The sequence below is a fragment of the Galleria mellonella genome, unplaced genomic scaffold, assembly GCF_026898425.1.
Source record: "Galleria mellonella isolate WM207_F2 unplaced genomic scaffold, CSIRO_AGI_GalMel_v1 utg57, whole genome shotgun sequence".
NCBI lineage: Eukaryota > Metazoa > Arthropoda > Insecta > Lepidoptera > Pyralidae > Galleria > Galleria mellonella.
Genome location: NW_026442119.1, coordinates 1,789,848 through 1,816,752, shown reverse-complemented (window position 1 = coordinate 1,816,752; position 26,905 = coordinate 1,789,848). Strand labels below are relative to the sequence as shown.

Below are 26,905 nucleotides of genomic sequence, written 5' to 3'. Positions count from 1 at the left end.
GCGTGAAATGGCATGACAACAGTGTAGTGTGTCGTCTGACTAATTTCAATACTTTTGAACCTTTTGTGAAAACTAATAGATATTCTAAGACAGAAAAGGCTAAAGTGATCGTAAATCAGCCAAGACTAATCCACAATTCCAACCAAAATATGGAAAGTGTTGACAAACATGATTGGTTGATTTCTAAATATCCCATCCGATTCAGAGGTAAGAAATGATACTGGCCACTAGTAATCAGAGTCCTAGATATGTTCTTAGTAAATACATGGATTATTTACAACCAGGTTAATAAAAATGAGACATCCTCTACTAGATTTCACGCGAAGGTGTGCGTTTTTCAAGGCACTTTCTTCCACGCACAACCACTCTTTGGAATCAACTTCCAGCAGCAGTATTTCCGAACCGATACGACATCATAACCTTCAAGAAAAGAGCATATTCCTTTTTAAAAGGCCGGCAGCACTCCTGTAATGCCGTTAATGTTGTGGGTGACCATAGGCAGCGGTAGTCACTTACTATCAGGTGAGCCGCATGCTCGATTGCCCCCTGTCTTGTAAAAAAAAGAAGGGTTTGTTTTTCTTGGATCAAAAAATCAAAAAGAAGAGCAAGTAAACCTACTTTGGGGTCTTCTGAAATTCTTTTACAACCGATCAGATTTAATAATTTGGACCACAATATAATGAAGAGAGATAAACAACGGCATTGCCAAGGACAAGGTTGTAAAAAAAAAACTATTGACTTTTCGTGAAAAATGCGATAAAACACTTTGCAGCGATTGTTTCATGCCTTACCAAACGAAGTAATCTTATGTAATTCCATTTTTTTTAATTTTAATTGGGATAGTTTTAAAATAAAGTTGATTGTCTTATAATTGTGATCTTTCTTAATTTCTGACCATATATTCCCATTGTCATATTTATAGGACAGGTGGTAACAGCAAGTAGCGATAAATTTTTTAAAATTTTATTTTTTATATCTTTTTTTTAATGTACTAAGACCTTAATTTAAAGATAAGAACCAAAACATCCTATTATATCGATGCTTGGGAAGTAATGGGTTAATATCAGGAACGCTCTCGCGTCACGGCCGCTCATGACTAAAGGTTCCAGATAGTTCCGAACTAGTTGAGGCTTCTCGACTAAAATACACGGAAGTCAATCCGGTACATCTTCTATTTGTACATTCCACTGCAGAACAAAGGTCTCCTCCATAGACTAAGAGGTATGAAGGACTAGGACATAAGGAAGGTCCCGAGCACCTACATCCATTGACTCCTCAATTTCAGATAAACCGTAAGGATATCCGATACATGATGTAAAAGTCTTTTTAGTTATTAGAATTTGTTCTTATAATTAAGTTGCTATAATATCAATGTATATTATTACAAAATAATTAATTTTTCCTTTTATTAAAAACTAAAGAAAAGTTACTATGCCAGTTACTAAGCTACTAAGCTATCTCGCTGGCCGCGGTTACAATTTAAGAGCTGTGCGACAATAATTTAAAAAAATATCGATATATTCATCGTATACATGTATTATTTATTGATAATAATTAATTAAATTTAAGTGAATCATTATTTTCGGTCAAGTATATAATTTCCATCCGAGAAGTTTGTTTGAAAACTACTTAAATTGTAAATTTATGCGAAAACAATTTATTCATTGCTGTTATTGCAAGTAAATTCACACAATGCCGTAAATTTATTCCCGAAGCCAGAACTTTCAAGTGCTTCGCTGTGAATGAGAGCAATTTTGCAATTATAATTTATTTTATATACTTTTTAACGGGCAAAGTTTGCAAGGCGATGATCATTTTTATTGGATCAATATTCTTATTTTAAATTTTATTATTATTATGGAAGTTGGAATATCAAATAAACTCCATCAGAGAATAATAATAAATAACTTTTAAAACTCATCGTCTATAGACTAAAAAAACACGGTGTAAAGCAGAGAATTATATAATAAAAATACTTACCATAAATTTTCGACCACTGAGCGGGCGGCCTCCAATCCGGGTAATGCTTCGGAAACTTTTCCCTGGTCCAATAAGTATGCAACACCATCCGATAAACTGTCATTTTGTCCGGATTACACGTGTCAGCGTCACCGGGTGATGTTGCAGCCGCGGCGAGCGCTGGCAATAAAAACACCAGCAACAGTCTCGCCATTTTACCGATATCGACACTTTCACAACACTAGCTCGCTGTCATTGTCACGGTGTCACAACATATCACTTTTACTTGTACCTGGAACAAAGTAATATTTTTATAAATAAATAAATTTTCCAATAATAACAAGCGTAAACATTTTATTTTGTTATTAAACATTTTTATTGCTAATTTCATTTTTAAAATTATATATATATATATATATACCTATCCTTTCAGAATTCGCAGTACGCAATCAAAAATGCATCAAAAGAACATTATGTTGATAAGTTGGTACTAGTTGAAGCTAAAATGTAGTTTTGCATCAATATCAAGAATAATAAATCTCTCTTTAGTCAAAAATAATTTCTGAATTTTAAAACACATAGTCTATTTTGGTTCTCCTAATTATCATCATAATATGTATACTTGAAAAATTGTTTCTCCTGATTGACTATCAACACATAGCCAAAATTAATACTTAGTCTGGGAAACTAAAATTTGAAACATAAATTAATTTCATAACGTAATTTAAGGATATTCTAAAGGTTATGATATATTATTTATTGTACCATTTAAAGAATTTCTTTAAGTATAGGAGAAAAGAAAGGGCTAAATTGGTAGCTATATGGCGCAAAACTAAATGAAAACAATCATATTAAGTATACCTAAGTATTTATAACGGTATATATTACATAAATAAATATATAAAATACATGAATTTCTTCTAAGTTGTCATGATGCTATATGTTAAATTAACAATATAAATAATTGCAGTTATATAACATTTGTTTAACAAGAATTTTGTGTTTATCGACAATCAGTATTTATCTACAAAAATATGTGACTTTCTTGAATTTTTCATATGTAGTTATGTTACGCGATATCATTATAAAATCTGAATCGATTTTCTTAATATTGATCACCTTTTCATGACTAATAATATTCACTCTAGCCTAAGTTCCATATTGCTTTTGTAACAATCAAAGTCGCCTTTTTTTAACGTATTAAATTCCTAAAATGTTTAAATTCATTCATGAATTCAATACCCTTACTGATATTTAATTGTAATCTTTATTTGTTACCTCTTAAAGTCTTAATTGGTTAACCGAACATTGTAAAATTCACTACAAATGCACTTTATAAGACGAAGAAGGTATGCTCTTCTCCAATACGTTCTTTACTTTCCCTTGGTCACTTTTTATCCCGTCAAACAAACGAAGTCGCGGCTAAAAACTAATATTAAATAGATAGATTAAACATGGCACAGGTGAGAAGCGCTCATGAATTATTTTTAGTCTCTGAACTAAATGCATTTCTTTACGCCGCTTACGCGAGTAAAAAGCCGGGGTTAATGGCCTGATCTATTCCTGTTCCTTTGAGGTAATATATCGTTTTGAATCAAGACTGAATTGTTGAAACATGTCCAAGTTTGAACGACACTATATTCGTAATGTCATCACTTAAGAGGCCGTCTTACTAAATGAAACAAGGAATGAATATTTATTTATTGGAGTAAGTGATCAAGACACATTCTCTTAATAATTCCTAAAGCTATTTTATTTATTTTTACTTTATTGTACACAAAAAAATTACAAACATATAATATATATTAAATAAAGATGTACAACAAGCGAGCTTAACTCTGTAAGAGTTCTCTTCCAGCAAACCCTGAAAGGAAAGGAGCATTAATTACCAGCGGCCATTGTGTATAACTACGTTCCATTAATATTTTAAATGTAGTATTTTAAAAACCGTGTATTCGTTGTCATCATTTCAGACATATACCATGTCTTATAAGAGACGGGAATTAACGTATTTATTTAATGCAAATTACGCAGTTTTAATTGTTAATTTAAAAATTTATTATTAATCAATTTTAAAAATTGCATTTTGAATGTTTTATAATATAATTAATTTTTTTTTTATCCATTAATGTGTGTATTTGTGTTATTGTAATATTCTATTTTTGGATTTTGGTAAGCCTATTGGTAAATCTGTGAAGTTCGCTAAAAGTAAGTAACGTAAGTTGCAACGATAAAATATAACAAAGCAAAAATATATAATTTTTGTTTTGTTATATTTTATCGTTGCAAATAGAATATCGATATTATAACAATTGCCAGTTTATTAGAATTATTTTATTTAATTCCATGCATTCATTAGTATGCGTGTGACTACCAATACTCGATGATTGACTACTATTATTATTATCAGAAGTTTTGTAACCTTTCATATTAGTCGTTAATCTCCGAACGCTATTTGATCCACGCGCGTTTTGTGATACTTCTTACACCTTGAATAATATTTTTGCAATTGTCGTAACGAAGACAAAATAAATAAATTCGTCGTAATGTCCACTATTAGTATATCTACATATCAAACTTTAAAAGTAAACAATTAGAAAAGATATTAATATAAATATATATTGATTTGCAAAAATAGTTTTAACGGCAAGATAATTTACAGATACACTAGTTTTTATCCGCTTTTTCGTCCGTCTAGCCGAGATATGTACATTAACAGGGATAAAATCTTATATCCTTCAAATTTCATAGTGATTAGTGAAGCTGTTAAGTAACGCTGTGAGGTAACAAACGCACTCACATTCAAATTTATACTAGTACAATTGATATATTATATAAGTATAATATATTATGAGTGAGGATTATATTAAAAATAATCACATTATATGAATTTAGAACGCGGGAATTCGCATCAAGCAGTTTTTTCATCTTAAAAAATAGCAGCTGCTTTTAATCGTCACAAAATTTCTAATATTAAAACTATAACGTTTGACATGAGATGCCGTGACGTTATTTCCTTAGTAAGATGGCCTCTTAAGAGATATTCCAAGTTGTCAATGAATGTTTGTTAAAGAGTTATGCCGTTGTTAATAATAATAAATGTTTTTTTTTTTTCAGTCATGTCAAAGATACGGCCCGTGGGCCGCTTCCGGCCCTCGAGCTCAACATAATTACCTACCATCTTTTATAAATTTGATATGATTTTTAACAACCCTATATTATATACTTATATAATTTAACAAATAAAATGTTATAATAATTCAGTTCATTTTTTTTATTTTCAATCTGGCCCACCTACCAATCCAAAATTTAATATATGGCCCTCCGCAAAATTGAGTTTGACACCTCTGGTTTATAGGAGCGAATGCGGGAATGATTGCGAATAGAGAAGAATAGAAGAAAAAAACATATTATGTCGACTTCAAATAATAATTAAGATAAGAGTAAGAACATGATGTGATGATGATTATTTGTTAGCTCTAATCACAAAAATATAAAATTTCACAAAGAAAAATAAAGAAATCAGTAAATAAATTGATCCATAATTACTACTTCATCACATCAGATCAATGGCCATTAATTGGCCACTGCTGAATATCTGAATATAGGCCTTTTTCTAATAGGAGGGTTTTGCCAGTAATTGCCATGCTTGGCAAGCGGAATGGCAACTGCAGTTAGTCCTAAGTCATGTAGCAATAGGGACGCTGCTAACTCATATCTCGACTATTAAGTTCCCTTTTTTATATTATTAAGTTCCCTTAGTCGCCTTTTACGACATTTATAAGTAAGGAAGGAGTAGCCCATTCTATGCCGGGACCACACAGCAAGCCGTGATTATTTCTTACCAACACATAAGTAGTACACTTATGATGAATTATAAACTAGTGAGATTTCTACTGACGTATAAATGAGTCAAATCACAGTTCTATTTTAAAACTTCATTCATCTCATAAACGTAGGTAATAAAATGGGATTCTATATCTGCACCTGTTAGTTGTTTATAATTTTTAATATTATTTATAGATTGACCTTTCATGATCAGATAGAGTCTATAATAAATTGAGACAGTAGAGTTTGTACGCATTATGTAATTTTTTTTAAGATCTGCTACTGGCAAAAAACAATTTTTAGTAAAAAAAATCATTCGATTATTCATTCTATCACTCTTTCATTCATTCACTCGTTCATTTATACTCTATCTATTTATTTTTACTATTTTATATTTATTGAAGTATAAATCATTTATACTTCAGTATATGTTTACTTATAGTTTAAGTGTAGTGCCACATTTTTTTTAAGTTCGTAAAATATATGTACTTACAGCTCTTTTGTAGGTACATTTTACGAACTTAAAAAATTTTAAAAACTTTTTTAATATTTATATGAATTTTTTTTTAAAGTATCAATATCTGACAATTTAGCAGAGAAATAGTCGAATACATGAAAGCAAATTCAACGTTATTAGTATTCCATCAGCATCATATCATCTGTTAATATAAAGGGAGTTTTGCTGGTAGTTGCCATGCTTGGCAAGCGGGTTGTCAACCGCATTTAGGCTTTTAGTAGTTCTTTAAGAGGGACACTACTACTTATTGCTCTACCATTATATTCCCCACAGTCTCATTTTACAAAACCCACAGGAAAAGAGAAGGTGGCATATTCTCTGCTGGGACCACACGACGGATTATTAAATGACGTATTCTGTATATAATATCAAGTATAAAATTTTTATCTAATACAATTTTACGCATAAAGAAAAAAATTACAAACAATTTGATATAAAAAAGGCCGTCTTATCACTAATATAATCTACTCTGTTATGCTACTCTGTATTTCATATCGTATATTCGTGTAAACATACGATTTATTAAAGGGACTCGTTGAAAACAAGTGACCATCGTTAATGCCCGTAATTTGTCCTGTACCGTAACTTATGCCTGTCCAAAACGAACTGTTGACATCAATTTATTAACCAAAATAAAAACACGTGAAAAACTACATTGCAGATCGTATATCACTGGTAGAGTGGTATACATACGTTTTGTATGTACAGGCTTGCAATAATAAACACATGTTAAATTGTCCTCGATTATACAGTAAATGTTTATAGGCGGCGCACTCCTCTACTTGAGTGGGTTATCCAAATATGAGATCCTTATGTTCCTTGGTTTAATTATTTAAAATTCGAATGTTATTGATATTATAAATGGGAAAATTTGTACAATTGGATGGATTGATGGTTGGATGATTGATGATCTTTCATGCAAAAACTACTGAATGGATTTGAATGAAATTTGGTACATGGGTAGATTGTATCCTAGTTTAGTAAATAGGATACTTTATGTACTAAATCACACGGATGAAGACACGGGATACGACTGGTATTTAAATATATTTATGTGATTCATAAAAGCCTGCCCATGTATATATATATATATATATATATATATATATATATATATATATATATATATATATATATATATATATATATATATATATATATATATATATATATATATATAAAAAAAAATTTACTCATATTTGATCAGAACAATTAGAGACATTTGTTGTGTGAAATCATCGAGATAAATCCCCTGAAACTGAACCTCTTGATGTAAAACAATAGCACAGATATTATAGATTACCATTCTATTTTCATCCATTTATAAACCTATAAATACAACACGTGTTTTTGCTTTTTTTTTATACAACTTAGAATGGCAAACAAGCTGACGTCCCACCTGATGGAAAGTGGTAACAGTCGTCTATAGACATGAGCAAAGAACAACTGAGTATACTGTTTCGCCCATGATATCCTCCATGCGTTGCTATTCCTGAGGACTCAGATGTTATCTCTATACCCTGTAAATTCACGCCATATTCCACCCTTCAAACCGAAACACAGCGACCTAAACACAGCTGCTTCACGGTAGAAACACGAATGGGACAGAGCTACCCAAGCAATCGACTTTTATACAAAGTCTCCCTCTGGTAAATAAAATTATAAAGTATATTTATTTAAAACAACATTAGTTATTCCAGTATGAAATAATGTTATATCGCATACAATGTACTTCCCTCAATTACGAGTACAATAAACAGAAAGTGTTTGGCAACTTTCAAAGCGGACCATTACGTACGAAAATAATATCGGGTTGTAACATTTGTGTTTGCGAGCAGCCATAAAACTGTTTGACTGTTATTGTCAGTCATAATTATTGCGAAGTACATGATATTACTTTATTTAAATAAACTTGGTCATAAACGTTTATGTATACGACTTTCAAAAAAGGTTTTTAATTAATTAGTCCGTATTTATTACAGCTGATGTATTACGAAATATTATTGTAAATTTGGATAGTTCTTTTTATAATCTATATTCAGTTTACTTTTGTGTTTGATTAAGCATTAATTACTTTTGTTGCGTTTAATGAAGATGTTTCTCATAGCGTATTTTGTTTTCTTATTGTGAATCTGAATCTACACGACTCCGCATCCAAAATGTAAATATTTTGAAATTTATTTACGAATCTATGAAACAAATCATTATTTTTTGGTGTGTTTTACACATTATAAAATTACAATAAAGAAGTGTTTTTTTTTTACTATTGAAAGAGTTCCCTGATTGACCACGATCTCACCTGATGGAAAGCGATGATGTTGTCTAAGATAGGGCTCGCGAGCATACAAATAGCCTATTCACATTTGCCTTGAATTGATGCAGATTATAGTTAAATGGAAAAACATAAGCAAGGGAAAGTTTAAAGAGTTCTTTAATCACGACAAAATTAAAAGAATTTACAGCGATGTGAATGCAACGGAGAGAATTCAATACGTTTATTGTTCTTATTTAGGGGGGAAAGGGATTGTTGGCAATGGAGCTTGACATCCCCATTGCCAGCAATATGCCCTATTAGGTCGACCTCCACGTGGTTCCCCCTGGAAACCATCGTGAACAATTCTTGTTGAATTCGTCACGATGGGCTAACTGACCTGCTTCATACTCACCTATCATCCTTCACTGGTGCCCCGCCGGTGTATACCGATAGCGCGGGTGGGGTTACCATTCCATTATCATCCATTAAAAAAAAACGTTTATTGTCATTATTCTAATCTACCGCTAACTTCAGTATCATTCTTTCCTTGTGTTTAATTTATCTGCAATATTTTTACTTCGCGGCACCACACTTTTACAATTCTACAACACACACACACACACACACATATAAATATATATTGTCCCTGTAAATTAGTCATTACGGGGATATATGGAAACGCCTGCCCTCTGGTGTGAGTGCCGTGCAACAACGCCTGTGTGTCAATTTTTTACGCGGGAACAACCATCGACCTCCACGGCAGTGATTAAAAATATTAATAATCTTCGGTTATTTGGGGTGAGTTTAGGTTATTATTTGTTATTATTATTGTTTTTATATGCATACACATAAATCGAGGAAAAAATAGACACCGATAACACGAATTACGGGAGCCCTGAACCAGCACCTAAGTGTGAGATGAAGTAGGTGATGAAAGTAAATATTCCACCGAAATTCCTCTATATAACACCTTGTTTATCTTTTAAAGTCTTCTCGGCTGATAAGGAATCAATATAAAACTAATTAGTTACTCATTAAATCATTCGCCTAATGCTTTAGGAATTAAATTCTACCAATACACTCACATATAGTTTTATTATTCCCGTCACATCGCTTTGAGTGATATTTCGACCCCATGCCGGTCTATGGTGTGCTCACGTAAATATTGTGTAACCGCCCACACTCCCTGTGGTTCCCATGAAGTGAAGGGTGTTACGGTACAATTTTTTTCTGACACTTTTTCCAATATTTCAAAAGGGTGCAAAGTGTTGACGTCATCGGTAAATATCAGCGTTCGATATTACAAATTGATATGAAAAATATTCGGATAGAACGTTTGATAATCACATATTAAAAGAGGTAATATCGCTTCCACTCCACGGACCATAACAATCTAAACTGTTTATAATTACTCCTGTCCATCCAAAGGTTGCCTGGAAGAGATCGCTCTTAGCGATAAGGTCGCCCATTGTTTTCTCATTGTGATTATTTCTTGTAATTTTTTATATTTATAATAAGTTTACTATTGTAATCTTTTGGAGGAAACAATAAAGAGTATCTATCTATAAATACATATAACTATTTTGTAATGCTGTTTTTCTAATTTACCTGTATATATATCTAAGGATTGCTGTGTGGTCCCAGCAGAGAATGGACTACCTCTTCCTTTCCCGTGGGCGTCGTAAAAAGCAACTAAAAGAATTTCATTGTCCAGACAATCCCCAGGGATTGGCAGCAGCGTTCCACTTAAAACATTACCAAAACCTAACTACGTTTGCTGGGAGAATGGGATTGTTAGTAATGGAGACTGAGAATCCCATTGCTAGCAATATATCCAATCAGGTTGACCTCCTCGCGGTTCCCCCTGGAAACTATCATGATTAATTCCTGATGAATTCATCATGATGGGCTAACTGGCCTGTTTTCATCCTCATCGATCACCCTTCACTGGTGCCCTGCCAGTGTATCCCATTAGCGCAGGCTACCACTCCATTTTCACACAAAAATAAAAAATAAATAAAAAAACTACGTTTGGGTTAGCAAACCTGCCAAGCGTAGTAACTACTGGAAAAATTTACCAAAGGAGAGGAGGCTTGTGTTCAACACCGAACAGCTAACAGCCAATATCTTGATGACAATATCTAAGAATAATTAAATCTAACCAAAATAAACACCGGAAAATCTTGTAATTACCAAGAACAATTTCTTTGAAGTGAGTATTATTGAAATAGCTAATTTTGGTGCATAAAAGGCGGAATTTTCAGTGAAATCAATTGGTGAGACTATTTTAAGAGGTATAAGCCGTAATAAGACCTCAATACGTTTTACAAGAGAACCGTTCAATTTGAACGTTAGAGCAGAAATGGGCGAATGAGCGTGACCTGAATGGTTGGGCGCTTACAAACTTTGTTATGTGTCCAGTACTTTAGATTTTAAACGGCGAAACAAAATTTCAAATGTAAAACTGTAGGTTTTTTTGGAATGATCCTGTGTTGGTATATTTCTTAATGGGATGAAAATAAAATGTTCTCCGTCTATGCTATGTATATACATACATCGGTGGAGTTTAAGAACAAAATCTTTGCGTGGGATTGTAAGGGATGATAGATGAGGATGAAGTCTGATCTGTCGGCCTGTTGATTATGATAATTTTGTAATCGGATATTTTCTTTTTTAATCTTTGATTTTAGTTTTTTTCATCTTTTTCAATCTATTAAGTTTCACATACAAAGAGTAAGTACTAGTGACCCGCACAAATGCAAAAGTTAAATGAGTTAAGAGGCCGCCTGGAAATTAGCGCTGTATCGGTGTAGCGGTGCATCTCGCTGGAGGTGTGCATATATCTGTGCCTCTAGTGAGAAAGGGTTCAATTCAAAATGGTCACTTTTCAGGAGAGCCAAAAAACTATTTTAAATAAAGAAAAAAAAAATTCTGCTGCTTTTATTATTTGCTAATTGAACAAGTCAGTGATTGCATTTATAGTAATTTTTTCTCCTCTTTCTTATGAAATTGTCGGTTTTTGTGTAAAACCTATAGTTTTAAAAATAATTCTATTATACCTAATCACACTTAAGAAAAATATTAAAATTATGATGTGAAAATAGTTTTAAGTTGAATTAAAACTATTTTATTGAAGTATTGAAGAAAAACAATGTTGTGTATTTTACGCTATAAAAAATAATCGCTATTAAATGGTGTAAAAGGGTTCAAATCGAACTGATTCATTTTACAAAAATATTTTTTGTAAAATATTGTAGTTTTATTTCTAACTATGACTTTTTTACCACAAATATTTTGTTAATTGTAGCCTTTTACATGTTTACTATCTCTATTGTTTTTAAAGATATCGTTACGATTCTTATACCATTCGAAAGAGAAAAATTTGCTTATTTAAAGTAGCCTAAAAAAGAAAAAGGCTATAAGTTGAGTTATACCCTTTCTCACTAGAGGCACAGATATAGTAACAGCTGAGGCGGCTTCTATTACAAACAAAGTGTATTTTATTTATTTATACTTTATTGTACACAAAAATTACATTGTTATAACTTACATTAAATGAAGATGTACAACAGGTGAGCTTAACTCTGTAAGACTTCTCGTCCAGCAAACCTTGAAAAACATACAGACAGCAAACGTGGAAAAGAGCATTAATCACCAGCGGGCAGTACCTACTGTTTTTTTTTTCCTTTATTATTGTTTATTTTAACTGTAATTATTTTTTATTTTTATTAGTAATAAGACGTCTAATTATTTATCATAATAAATTAACTAGTAATTAACCATAATTGTTTCCCAGGGAGAAACGCGTGGAAGTTGCTCTAATAAGGTATATTGCTAGCAATGAGGCCATTAGTCCCCATCACTTCCTGTTGCTACAACAGAGTTTCGTTTATTTATTTACGAAATAAAAATAAAACAATATTTCTACGTGAAAAACGCTTTCACCTAGAAATATTTTATTTTTATGTTACTTTTTAAATTTGAAGTATTAAAAATGCTATTAGTCAGCATTTAAATAAAGTCATTACTCGAATTCTAAAGTGGACGAACAAAGATGACAAACATAAATAAATGAGAAATAAACCATCAACTTCTATCTGTCTTTCTCAGCGTTTTCATTTAGAAAAATAAAAGATAAAAATAATTTTGGAGTCAACCTTTCATATTTAATCCATTACGTGACGTCGTATTTTGTATGAAGAGTTTTATTTTTCTATTTTGACCTTTGACTTTTTTTTAAGGAGAATTGTTCTGTTTTATAAATACGATTACGATTATTATACCACTAGGTGTAACCTGCGGCTTTGCCCGTATGAATAGTCATAAAAATTCTTAAAAACAAAGTATTTTACGTTTTCTACAATTATTACCATTCGTGTTTTAGCAATGAAGCAGTTGCGTTTGCATGACAGTGCTTCAGTTTAAAAAGTGGGATATGGCAGTGAAATTACAGGGTACAGAGGTATAACAATTTAGTCTTCAGAAATGGCAACGCATGAAAGATACTATGCGCGACAAAGTATACTCTGTTATGCCCATAGTACTGTTCATGTCTATAGGCAACGGCTACCCCCTCCCATCAGATGGACCGTCAGTTTGTTCACCATTTTAAATTGCATAAAAAAATTATCTTAACTTTCCACTATTTTGTAAATTAATTCAATTTAATTGTACATTTGGCCAAAACAGAATATCAGTGTTTTGCTCTTGTGAAGGCAAAGCAATAAGTTGAGTTGTGACCATTTTGTGTTATTGTAGAACACGCACGAAAGGCAAAAATCGTGTTATTTATTTTTAGGATTTTGCTTTTTTTTTGTATATGTTATACATATACAAAAAAAAAGCATTTTTGTGTATGTCTATTTATATCTGTTGTTATTTGTGTGCTGTAAGTAATCTAAATAAATTGTCTATCTATTAACATTAAGGTTATATTTTTGATATAATGTGCATCCAAAGAGAACTACTTTTCCACTGCGCAGAAAACTTTCTGAATTACTTATCGCTTTAGTTGTCTCCTCTTTTATGTTCGAAGTACTCTCATTTAAAGATGTATTGCATCAAGAAATTGACTTAAAGTCCCGGATTCATATGTACGAAATCAAACATTACATTTTTAATATTTTATAATAATTTGATTTAGGTTCTTTTTAAAGACGTACCGTCATCATCATATCAGACAATAACTGTTCATCACTGAACATAGCCTTGTGGAGATTTGCCAGTAGTTGCCACGTTTGGCAGGCGGGTTGGCAACCGTAATCGGTTTTGGGGATGTTTAAAGAGGAATGGTGCTGCCTAGCATTAAGTTCCTTTAGTCGCTTATTACGATTCCCTTGGGAAAGAAAGGGGTGGCTCATTCTATACCGGGATCACACAGTTGAAGACCTATACTCCTATGCTATGCACATCACCAAAAATCAAACTTCTCTATTCATATACACGCAATAATTTTTATGGATGTAATTATGTATGTGTCTCTTTCACTAAAAAACTACTTAACTTATTTTAATGTAAGTTTATACACGAGTAGGATATATCGTTACTTAATACATACTATGTATACTGATTAAAACAGCCGAAGCCTTGAGAAATGATATAAAAATATGTAAATAGAATTCAGATAATTAATATGTACTAACAAAATTTACACGCAGTTCGTAATTTATACTCATAAAATTATTGAGTCCTGGGTGACTATCAACATACAATCAGAACGTCTACGTCTAGAAAGCTGAAATTTGAGACATAGGTTTATTTTTAAGTATCCGCTAAGAATGGATGTTTGAATATTTCAACATAAAGTGGAGGGAGGATAGAAATAAGAATTAGGTGAGCGACACATAGGTATGCAAAGCCATAGGCAACAGCTAGTTTTGCATACAGTTTGAACTTCCTTGATAGATACACAAAATATGTAATTTTCTTAGTTTCCATGTTCCTTTATTCTGGAAAAACACTTTTAAAAGTGAACACATATAAAACATGGGGTCACAACCTCAAATGCAAAACAGGGAGTCAATGGATGCAGGTGGCTCAAAACCATTCCTTATGCCAGTCTATGGGGGACAGATAACGCCTGATATGATGATAATGATAATGACATATAAAACATGGCCATTTGCTTCTTTCATATAAATAACAGCGACAGATCGATAAAGGACTTATTAAATTCCCTGAAATCCAATAACTCCAACTTATCGAAGTCACCGTCTTTAAAACAAAAACCCAATAAGTCCATAAAGCGAGTAACAAAATAAAGTAAACGCCAGAACCAAAGCAAACTTCTAAATATCTAAACTGCTTATAAAGTCCGCCAATTAACATTACGAAGAGACCACGGCTCAAATGCTCCCAAAACTTAGACGAAGTCCTTTGGAACATTCTGAATTATTAAAACTTCATTAGACCTTGTAGAATCTGAACCAACGAAATTTAGCAACGTTATATCTCGCCCGGTTACTTAGTAATATCTTAATGGAAGATCCGGTTGTATATAAATATATAACATATAGCATAATGGGATTTCGCTGCAAGGATAAAGTAATAAGGAAGGCTTTCATTACATTCATTTGATGTTCCGTTTTCTGCACAATTAAATATGCATATGGAATCATGATGTAGCATACAATTAAATGGTTACAGATAAAATAAATTACAAATTATAATAATAAATGATCGATCATCTAGATGTAGTAACTCCTAACTGTAATAAATAAATAACTATACAATGAATGCTTCGACAAAATCAACCAGTGTTTTAGATGGCGAATTTTTTTAATTATTTTATTCTTGTGATTGACACTTCTTATTATGTAACTTATCAATTTATTTGTTTATATTTTTAGTTAAATATAATAATAGTTTCTGCCTGCAGCTTCACTCGCGTATTTAGGATACGCTGACTGACCGAGATAAATAATTATTGTTGTTCTAACGAAAATGTTACATGAGTACTAAAGGTGACTATGATGGGGAGAAAGGGATTGTTAGTAATCGGGTTTAACTGCCCCATTGCTAGCAATATACTCTAATAGGTTGACCTCCACGTGGTGCCCCCTGGAAACCATCGTGGTTAATTCTCATGGAATTATCACGATGGGCTGACGGACCTGCTTTTTTATCCTCACTAAACATCCCTGACTGGTGCCCTGCCAGTGTATACCGATAGCGCGAGCAGGGTTACCATTTCATTATCATCTATTAAAAAAAAGGTGATAATGATTGGTTAAGCTGTTGAGGTACCAAGAAGTAACAAATAAATTAATTTTTCATTTATAATATTAGTAGGGTCAATTATAAATTAGTTCATTTCCACTACTTAGTAGCACACGTGGATTGTTTTTTATACAACTTAGAATGTCAAATAAGCTGACGGCGCACCTGATGTTAAGTGGTAACCGTCGCCTATAGACATGAGCAGTACCATGGACATAACAGTGTATACTGTTTCGCCCATGATACCCCCCATGCGTTGCCATTCCTGAGGACTCATGTGTTATTCCTCTGTATTTATGTATGGATTTCGTAAGTATGTAAATTAATGAAACAACAACTTCTATATGATATATTAAGTTAAAACAGACACCAAACCTTAAATTTGACCTTCAGAAGCATCGTCGTAAACCACGTTTAAGTTGATGCAGTAGTTTTAACTTAATACCAGAACTAACATATGTATATACAGACAAAATTTTACAAATTATTGTTTTAACTTTGTTTCTCTTATTCACCTTTAATAAATTTTTCTTAACTATCTCCTATACATGTACAGACATCGCCTAGTTACATTTTTATTATAATTATATAAGTACATATTATACTTCCTGCTTTACATATATCTTGATATAAATTTAAACATTTGAACACTCAATATGAAAAACAAAACATCAATTGACTGAACATTTTTTTGAGACGCTATTTGATACTTCGTACTCCATCTAATTGCATATGATCTTAACAGTAACATAAGTTTCATTAACAGATTGTTGTTGTTTATTTTTTTTTTATTTTTGTTTTTGTTACATTATATAGTCCAAACTGAATCTGAAAAGTTGAAAGAAAACAAAGCAATGTTCCGTAAGCGACGCAGTCATCCATTAGGAAAGAATTTCTCTAAATTCCCGTAGGAGGGTACGGACGGGATTTCCGGGAAAATAAAACAAAACACACGAAAATCGATATCTATTACGTTTTAACTGTATATAAATTATTTACGCATAATTCGCTTTGACATTGAAATAAAATTAGAAGCGAGTAAATTGTGTTATATAATTTTTTACTAGTTGCCCGCCCTGACTTCACACGGGTTTGCTGATTAAGAAATTGGAATCAAATTTTCCCGTCATTTTATTTCATACAAACTCCTTCTTCCTTTTTAAATTAGTAAATTATGTATGTGCATTATTTCTTGTTTTGTGCGCTACTATGTGGGCCGCATGCTTCTTCGATTAAATTATTTCTTTCTTTCATTACTATATTATTATTGTAAGTATAAGTGCGGTTTTGCCAGTAATTGCTATGTTTGACAAGCGATTTGACAACCGCAATAAGGTTTTGGTGATGTTTTAAGAGGGACGCTGTTATCCATCCTTCGACCATGAAGTTCCCTTAGTCGCTTCTTACGACACCCATGGGAAAGAAAAGAGCTGCGCTTGGACCATACGACCAATTAGTTAGGATATAGACATAATTCGTAGGCTCACAAGGTATGAAGAGATTAAGAACGAGAGGAAATATTTTTTTTTATATTACTATGATCGCAAACAAGTATACGGTCCGTTTGATGGTAAGCGGGCTTTCCATAGCCTATGGACGCCTGTAACGTCAGGGATGTCACGCGCGCATTGCTGACTGTTGGGGCTAGTTTAATGGTGATAATTCGATACCGGTTGCATCGCACGGCTTAAAGGTCGTTTTACCACACAAGTGAGTGCTGTCGCATCGCACCTGAGCGCAAATATGTTCAGATTGATAAAAAAAAAAAGTAATATGGAGTTGGCGCGAAAAGTGATAATGGGTTGTTAGCAACATACGCTCTGTTTTGTGTATTTATTTTATAATAAAGGACATATAAGTGATATTCATAGTTTGCTACGACATGGTTTTGTATGCAACTTGTTATATTTCATAATAAGACTAAGTTTCTATTAATGGAAAAACTGATATGTGTATCATGGACATGTGAATACCCGACATCACGCCACCCTGTTCAAATACAACATTTGTGCGTGCTCCGGAACCCGTGAGGATCTTTAGCTGCGCCGTGGAGAAAGACAGCAAACCCAGGAGGCAGGTGAACCAGCACATCAAAGAGGTACGATTAATTTAAGTTGTTGCGAACGGCATACTGATCTAGGAAAATCATTGTTAACCGCCCTCTCTGCCGAACCTTGGACTTTTAGTTTTTCGCCCGCACACTGACCTTTAGGAAACCTTAATACGCCCTTATTGAAGAACTTCATGTTTTAGTATCTAAGAAAAGTCTTGGCAGCAATCATTCCACAACCTGAGTGTTCGCAGGAGGAAGCTCTTCTGAAGCCGCCAAGGTCTGAGATCTGAGGATGGATTTCTCGCCGATGGCGAGCGGTGCAATACGAATAAAATGTATAAAACGAAAACTCTTAATAAAAATATCAAATTCCACAGACCCAAATCGTTATTAACATAAATTCAATAATTCTACATAAAATAACTGGTTACTCAACATTATATACATGTGAACATGTTCATTAACAGCGTCAGATGTATTCCAGAAAATTGAATTCCATTTAAAGCATGAGCCGGACATTATTAATGTATCCAAGTCATTAAGCGACCGTCGATCCTACATCATCCGTCGGCCGTAAGAGCCTTGTCGTGTTCCGGAGGCCCAAATAATTTGATTTAAACTGTATTGGCGTGTCGGCCGGTCGATATTTATTTATTTATTTTTCTTATTACTGTTTATATGTATTAGCTTTTTACGCCACTTCATACACGTGAATTTTAGAAGTAGAAAAATTTATGATTTTGACTATATCTAGATGGGGTTTCAATATAAAAATAACATAAGAAAAATAATTTTAGAAATAGGAAATACAATAATTTTTACCACATCCGGATGAGGTTTCAAGTTTAACTTGTAGATAAACAAGTCTATTTGAAAATAGATGATTTGAATTTAATAAAAAACAACAGTATCAAGACGATAATATACAGTAGATTTTACGTTCAACCTTCTGGAATACAACTGTGAAAATTGGACGCACTTTTTAGTCTTGTTTTCCTGAAGGTCTTACCTTAAAATCTAGTATATGTTTCATATTGATAGACTATCTCACTTTTTGCAACTTAGAATGGCAAACAAGCTGACCACCTACCTGATGGAAAGTGGTAACCGTTACGTATAGACATGAGCAATACCATAGACATAACAGAGTATACTGTTTTGCCCATGATATCACCATGCGTTGTCATTCCTAAGAACTCAGATGTTTTCCTCTGTACCCTGTAAATTTACTTCAATTCTTACTCATAGAAATGAATTTATTGATTTCTCTATTTCTGAAATCCGCACTTACGAAGTAACAGATAAAAAACTAGTATATAATAAATAAAATATTGCCCTAAATTGATAGAAATATTAAAAGATCTCGAGACGCCCACTTTCCTAAAGTCGTTCATAATTCATTCAAGAGAATTCATCCGCAGGCCGACTGAATGAATAGCATATACGCGTAAGGGTAGAAATATCGTAGGCGTATAGCGGAATTATAGATCTAAAAATGGAAAAGGAATAACCATATTATTGTGAACCATAATAGCAGTATTTAAAGTATTTATTTAAAACTAGTAGTCGACGTATGATCGAAATTCGACCGTAACATATATTGTAATAAAACTTATAATGGTTATGTTTGACATCTAAGAATAAGGAATTCCATAGAAGGAGTTATAAAGTTATCAATTCATAGTAGACTAGCGTATAGAAAATGTTATACGGCCGTATAACCCTACCAAATTCAGATACAACCTGCTTGGATATTTTCTACATAAACTGTGTCGAATATATGATCTAGTAATGTAAAATTTATTATTGAAAAATAATTGACATATCCAACATTTTTTATACATTAGCCTGCTTTGAATTGACAAAAGAGGCAACTGATGGTGTACTTTTCGTCCTCTTTTTACTTATTATATTTGTATAAGAAGAAAGGAGGCAACCATATGATTTATAGTTTTTTATTTTATCATTCCTTCTATGTTATTCCTTGTTCTTAGTTTGACATTCAGTAAGACTATAGACAAATAATATTAATCTATTCTCAATTTGACCACAGACTTTAATACAACAATAAACAAAAGAGTATATGTGTGTATGTGTCAAATACAAGGTAGTGTGTGTAATTTTTTTTTCTAATTTAATATATTTTTTATGTATTATTAAAAAAATATATTAGCATTCTGCACTCGTTCTCTATATAAACTTATTTCAATAAAGTTATTTAAATAAATAAATAAAATACGATTTTTGTTATAAAGAAATAATAATTTCTTTTGCCCTTAATTAAACCCCATCGTAAATTAGTTTTATATTTAGATATACTCTATAATTCCTATTGATGATAATTTATATAAAATTAAAACAACTCTCAACATTTGTGTATTACGCATTTTTTTACAATAAATTGGTCTTACTCTCATGTTGACTAATCCCTTGTGACTAATTCTAAATGCAATAAGTAATACATTTCAAAAGAAAAACAATACGAAGACCTTGGTACAGATCTGTTACTACACCAACACAAAAATATTTCATTTTTCAAAGGTTACGAAACAAAATATTTTCAGGACATAACTAACGCGTGAGCTAAATATTTTGTCATTATAATATTAATAGCAGTGGATGCAGGTGCAGTGAACTCAGAACCGTTCCTTATGACTAGCCTTGTGTAACTTCCATACTAACTTTAATGTATGATTTTGATCAGGAAAGATCATGCCAACGTTTAATTTAACGAGGAAATCACAATAGTGCCAACTTAACCAACAAAAATACTATCAAATGTGATACAAATGGCCGCCATCTAAACTATTTGTAGGACAGATTAAGCTTTGTATTTTATATTACTTTTTATTTTGACGTGGGAATTACAACTATATATAAATAGTATTGATTCTATTACGAGGTTTACTCTAGAAATTGACTAGATATTACGGGAAGTGTTGAAATATGTGAATGATATATGTATTATGTACTTATACGTAGGTGTTTTAAACTCTTTAATTCTTATTTAATAAAGTAAGTTAAAGAGAAACCATGGAAGAAATACCTATTTATATAAATAAATAATAACTGACACCCACACATTCAAAGCAATACAAACGTAAGAGAGATAAGTGTATTAGTCACAAGAAACTCAATTCTATTAATTCATTTCGCGGAATAAAATAAATCAAGCATGAATGAATGAACGCTTGGAAAAACAAGTCGATTAACGTGAATGACATGACAGATCTTCAAACCACAAGCGCCGATATAAAATTACGTACAGAAGTATAACATGTATCTATTTTTGGTTGTATTAAACACGTGGTTATTGATTGAAGAAACCATATTTTATCGGGTGGGTAAATTTATCACGTCCATTAGACGCGCCGCGGTGGCCGTTGTCAACGTCCGATGACCTATTTCAGATCTATTTTTGTATAGTTCCGAACGTCGAACGGGGGGGCTTACGGATGAGGGAACGAGATTCCTTTGCCTCGATACCTGTATAAAAAAAGTACATTGTTTTTTTTTGGCGGGAATTTAAGACGGGATGTGACGAACTAAATGTTTTGTTTGATTTTAAAATTGTACATGATTATATAATTAACGAATGACAGTGGACAAATTGTCGTTTGAATGCTTTTTTTTTCTGTCGGATTACAACACAAAATTGTAATGCCGAATTGTAGTTCTAATACTAATTATAAATTTTCTGTTTAAATATATTTTTTTAATGATACTTAAAATATCAAACAAGCTGACGGCCCACCTGATAAAAAGTATGTATGTCGTAAGCAGGTATGTATGTATGTCGCCTATAGACATGAAATTTATTGTAAACATTAAATATGTTAAAATACCCTTCATCCGTTCTTATTCCTGACGACTACGATGTTATATATCAGTACGTAGTAATTTAATTTTTTTTTTATTTTATTAAGTCTTGGCATCACCTATGCCCTTATATGTTTTAATTTCATTTCAATATCCGTATCAATTGCCGTGTGGTCCCGGTATAAATGGGTCATCCGTTTATTTCCCTTGAGTGTCGTAAAAGGCATTACGAATGCTACATACAACAGCAATCACAGTCATTATTATCATGCTTTTGATTATACCATTACGGATTATGGTCGTGAACATATTTTCCTATAGTGCACACGAGTCTGTGGTAATTCTCCAACGCACACATTGTCAATTTTTGTCCTCCTGAAACAAAAGTCCTACCTGAACAAGAATTAAAAACTGAGGCACGTACTTTCTAAGAGAAATACCCGTGAGGTTCAGTAGACTGTACGTAACTCAACAATGCGTATTCCGAGTTCAGTATACGGGGTAAGTTTTAATCGAGATTTTTTCACAGTGCATTGATTTTCGACTTTTGTTTGTGTAGTGCCTCAACAAACTGAACTAAGGGTGTATTATGTATATATAATTTTACATATGGGCAAATTTTTTGTATTGAATTTGATTTATAAATCAACCGAAGTAAATTAATCCGAAATGTGGATATCCGCAAAAGAAAGTCACCTACATAGCCCGAAGGATAAGCAAGCTGAAGTGGTAATGGACTAGTTACATAGCTCGAAGAATCGACAACTGATGGGAAAGAAAGGTTCTGGAGTGGCGACCCCATACGGGCAAACGCAGTATAGTACGACCCCCCTCTAGTTGAAGTGATGACATCAAATGCATTGCAGACAGTCAGTGGATGCAGGTGGCTTAAAACCGTTCTTTATGGCAGTCTATGGGGAAGCATATTTTTTCTATGCAACTTAGAATGGCAAACAAGCTGACGGCCCACTTGATGGAAAGTGGTAACCGTCGCCTATAGGCATGAGCAGTAGCATGGACATAACAAAGTATACTGTTTCGCCTATGCATTGACATTCTTAAGGACTAGGGTATTATTGCTCTGTACCTTATAAATTCACTGCAATATTCTACCCTTTACACAAACACAATTGTTTTACGGTTGAAACCAATGGGACAGAAGTGCCCAAGCAAAAGACTTTTATAGAAAGTCTCCTTCTGTTATATATATATATATATATATATATATATATATATATATATATATTGCTAAACACACACACACATATATAAATATATATATAGCAGCAGTAGACGGATAATAGTTAAGATGATGATCATGATGAAATAAATCAACACAAAAATAATTAATAATATAGAATAATAATATATATTTACATACATACAATATTTTTAATTAGACACACTTTAATGTTATATTTAAAAGTAGGTATTAATATAAATAAACTGAAGGTATTTAGGGCTGATTGTATATATATATATATATATATATATATATATATATATATATATATATATATATATATATATATATATTAAGTAGGGCACCCAGTGAACCAAACCCTAAGTGGAGCAAATCGGGTGAATAATTGACTAGAACATTGGAAATAAATATGGTTAAATATATACAGAGCATAACAGTTCAGTACTCGGAAATGGCAAAGCATAAGAGGTATTGTGGGCGTCACGGTGTATACTGTGATATCCATGATGCTGATTATGTGTTCCGTCAGCTTGTTTATAATTCTAAATTGTATAAAAACCTATTAATAATCATTGCATGAGACGAAAATGATATACGACGGCGGGATACCAGTATATATATATATATATATATATATATATATATATATATATATATATATATATATATATATATAAACTAATAACAAATATATTAAATGTCACACACACACACACACGCACGCAAACACGCACGCATAGTATGTATTTTGTAATTAACTTTGCCTAAGTTATATATTAGAAATAAGTTTTAATGTTAAGTTTATTCTTGCACTTTATATCTCATTATTGTTGTCTGTGTATTATAACACTAATTGGTTGCCTTCTATTTGTGTAGTCCATGGAGATGGGGTATCGGTGACTTGTAACACAGGTTCTTCAAAACCTACCGCAAGCACCAGTCTCTCACAAAATTGGTCCTCATCAAATCAAGTTGTACCTCAAGTTGTCACTTTATACTACCTTTTGTGAAGAGAAAATAAACCATTCATTCATTCATATTAAATCTTGGTTATCCAATATATAATATCGAAATGACGAATCTGATCGAAAAGATTACAGAATATCGAAATAAGTGATAACTTCTTTACCGCCATCAATGCCTAGAGAAACCCAATACATAGATATTGGAGCGATATCGATATTAGTATCTCTACCAGTGATCGATAATAAAAGATGAAGTCAGGTCAGTTGGCCAATTACAGCTTTCCACCTGATGAGGTTCCATCATCAGGATTTAACTATGATGATTTTAAGGAAGGTCAGCTAGATAGTATATTATAGGGTGTTTTGATAGCAATTGGGCGGTTATTTGCTATTAACAATCTCTCCCCATTCCATATCTATCATACTAGCTGACCTAACCGGTATTATTGTGATAAGTGACCAAATATTAAATATTATCATCGTCATCATCATCTTCTTCAAATCATCTTCATATCTTTAATTCTCCACTGCTGAATATAAGTCTCCCTCTTGGGGGCTCTTGCTAGTAATTGCCAAGCTTGGATGGCGGATTGGCAATCGCACTTAGGATTTGGAGATGTTTTAAGAATGGCGCTGCTGCCCATCTCTCGCTCTCTCTTAGTCACTTCTTATGATACCCACGGGAAAGGAAAGGGTAGCCTGTTCTGCGCCGGGACCACACGGCGACAAAATATTTACTATTTTTTATATTTACTAGTATTCAGTAAATTCATAGGATACTTTTTTTGCCAATTCATGCAAGTAAAACCATGGGATATGGCTAGTCATATAATATTATATATTATAGTTATATTGTATATATATTATATAATTTTTAACACTAAACACCCTTACAATTGTATTTAGAGGACACCACAACAAAATGGATTCCTTTCTCTGATACAATCTACTTACACGGAACAGCAGTAAGAAAATAAACATAAAAGCAGTGTAAGCGCCGAAACCCGAAATTGATATTTCCTCAAGCGCTTCCAGCCGTTCACTCGCTACGTTTTACAGCTTAAGTCACTTTCAATTTCCAACGTAAAGCGCTTTATAGCTTGCTTCGATCGTGACGGGCATAAAACCTCGAGAGAATGCCTCGACTTGTCTCCATCTATGCAGAAGCCGCGAGATTTAGTGATTCCTTAAACCGTCCCCCCAGATAAATTTCAACCATATTTCTCTTGGGCGAAAGCAGATTTTTCATTTTCCATTCAAACGCAAGATTTCTTAATCTATGTTGGTTATTTCAATTTTTTATCTTACAGATGTTACCTTGTTGCAAGTGGTTGTAAAACTTTACGTTTTATTTTTACGAGTTCAATTAAGATTACTTTAGTAGAAATGTTTTAAAGGCTCAACAATCAAGATGTTGCATTCATTCTTTTTATCAATTCAACAAGATTTTTTTTTATACAACTTAGAATAAGAAACAAGCTGACGGCCCACCGGATGGAAAGTGGTAACCGTCGCTTATAGACATGAGCAGTACCATGGATACACAGTGCAGAGTATACTGTTTCGCCCATGATACCTCCCATGCGTTGCCATTGCTGAGGACTCAAGTGTTATTCCTCTGTACCCAGTAAATTCACGCCATATCCCACACTTCAAACCGAAACACAATCATGCAAACACAACTGCTTCACGATTAAAACACGAACGGGACAGAGGTACCCAAGCAATCAACTTTTGTACAAAGTTTCCCTCTGGTGAAAAAAGATCTGTTTACATAGTGAATAGGTTGTATAAATCATAGCAAAATTAAATATATACTCATAATCCTTACTAATATTATAAATATGAAATTGAGTTTATGTGTTACTTTATACTCGTAGCACCATTTTTCATTCATTCAATATTTCAGCCATTATCCGTCCACTGCGGGACTGAATCCTCCTCCATAGATTGCCATAACGAATGGTCTTGAACCACCTGCATCCACTGACTCCCTGCAATGCATTTCAGGTCATCACTTCATCTAGTGGGGGGTCGTCCTACACTGCGTAGCACCATAGTTACTGTGAAATTTAGTAAACATATACTATATAGGATGAAAAATAATATAACCTACTTTTTATCCTGGTTAAAAACAAACAAACATATCCCAATTATGCGGATAAAGTCGCAAATAAAAACTAGTAATATATATAATAATTACTTTTTTTTATTTTTGTCAAAAAACCCTTTTGTCATTCGAATATATTTCTTAGAGTACAAGGATTCTCTTACACCTTTTTGGTACGGAACCCTAAAAAAGAATCACAACCGTTTTATATATAATTCGGATATTATGTAAATTCTTACAAAACATTTACTCACTCTCTCAGCTACAATAATTTAACTAAGCGAGCAAAATTAGCTTCTTACGTCATTTCAAACCCCCGATCCCTGGAGATTCATAAAATACCAACAAAAACGTGTTTCTTCCCTAATTTCGGGCGTAATTTCGAGAATATCAGCTGAATAACAATAAAGCCACACTCGACTCGCTCTATAGAAAAATAGTAATACGACGAGTCGGTTTTTTTTTGTATTCGAGTATTTTGGTACTCATTAAAAAATCTAGTCGTGACTGAGTCTGAGAACTCGGACAGGTACTAATGTAGTTTTATAAATATTCGAGTACTAAATCAGGCTCGAATATTCTTTTAATTGATATAATTTACTTAAATAAATATAATTTATTTAAATGATAATTTTTTTTACGTTTTTGCTTTTGGTAATTAAGGAAAATATAATAAATAAAATCATTAAACCGAAATAAAAATTTACGATAAACACGCGACAACTATTCGAGTACTCGAACACTGCATTCGAGTATCGTGTTTCTGAATACCGTATGTTAAGTACTCGAGTACTTGAGTGAGATAATAATTCAGCACATGCGCAGTACAGTGAATCGGTACATCACTATGGAAAAGTAAAACGGTGACAATAATTCAGCGAATAGCATCCATATATCATCTACCTATATAACGCCACTTATTGGAAAATGAGTTGGTTGAACATTTTTCGCTGTTGAAAAATATACGTGTTCCAGAAT

At 32.6% G+C, this 26,905-nt stretch overlaps 1 protein-coding gene across 1 annotated transcript in view; it reads right to left on the bottom strand.

The window, feature by feature from the left end:
- The window catches only part of LOC113509675 (spondin-2), a 68,999-nt gene that overhangs the window by 35,044 nt on the left and 7,050 nt on the right, over window positions 1–26,905 (bottom strand). Inside the window, exon 2 of the mRNA XM_026893067.3 lies at window positions 1,981–2,251. Coding sequence (XP_026748868.2) covers window positions 1,981–2,173 — 193 coding nt within the window. The 5' untranslated portion in view covers window positions 2,174–2,251. The remainder of the gene's footprint in view (window positions 1–1,980; window positions 2,252–26,905) is intronic.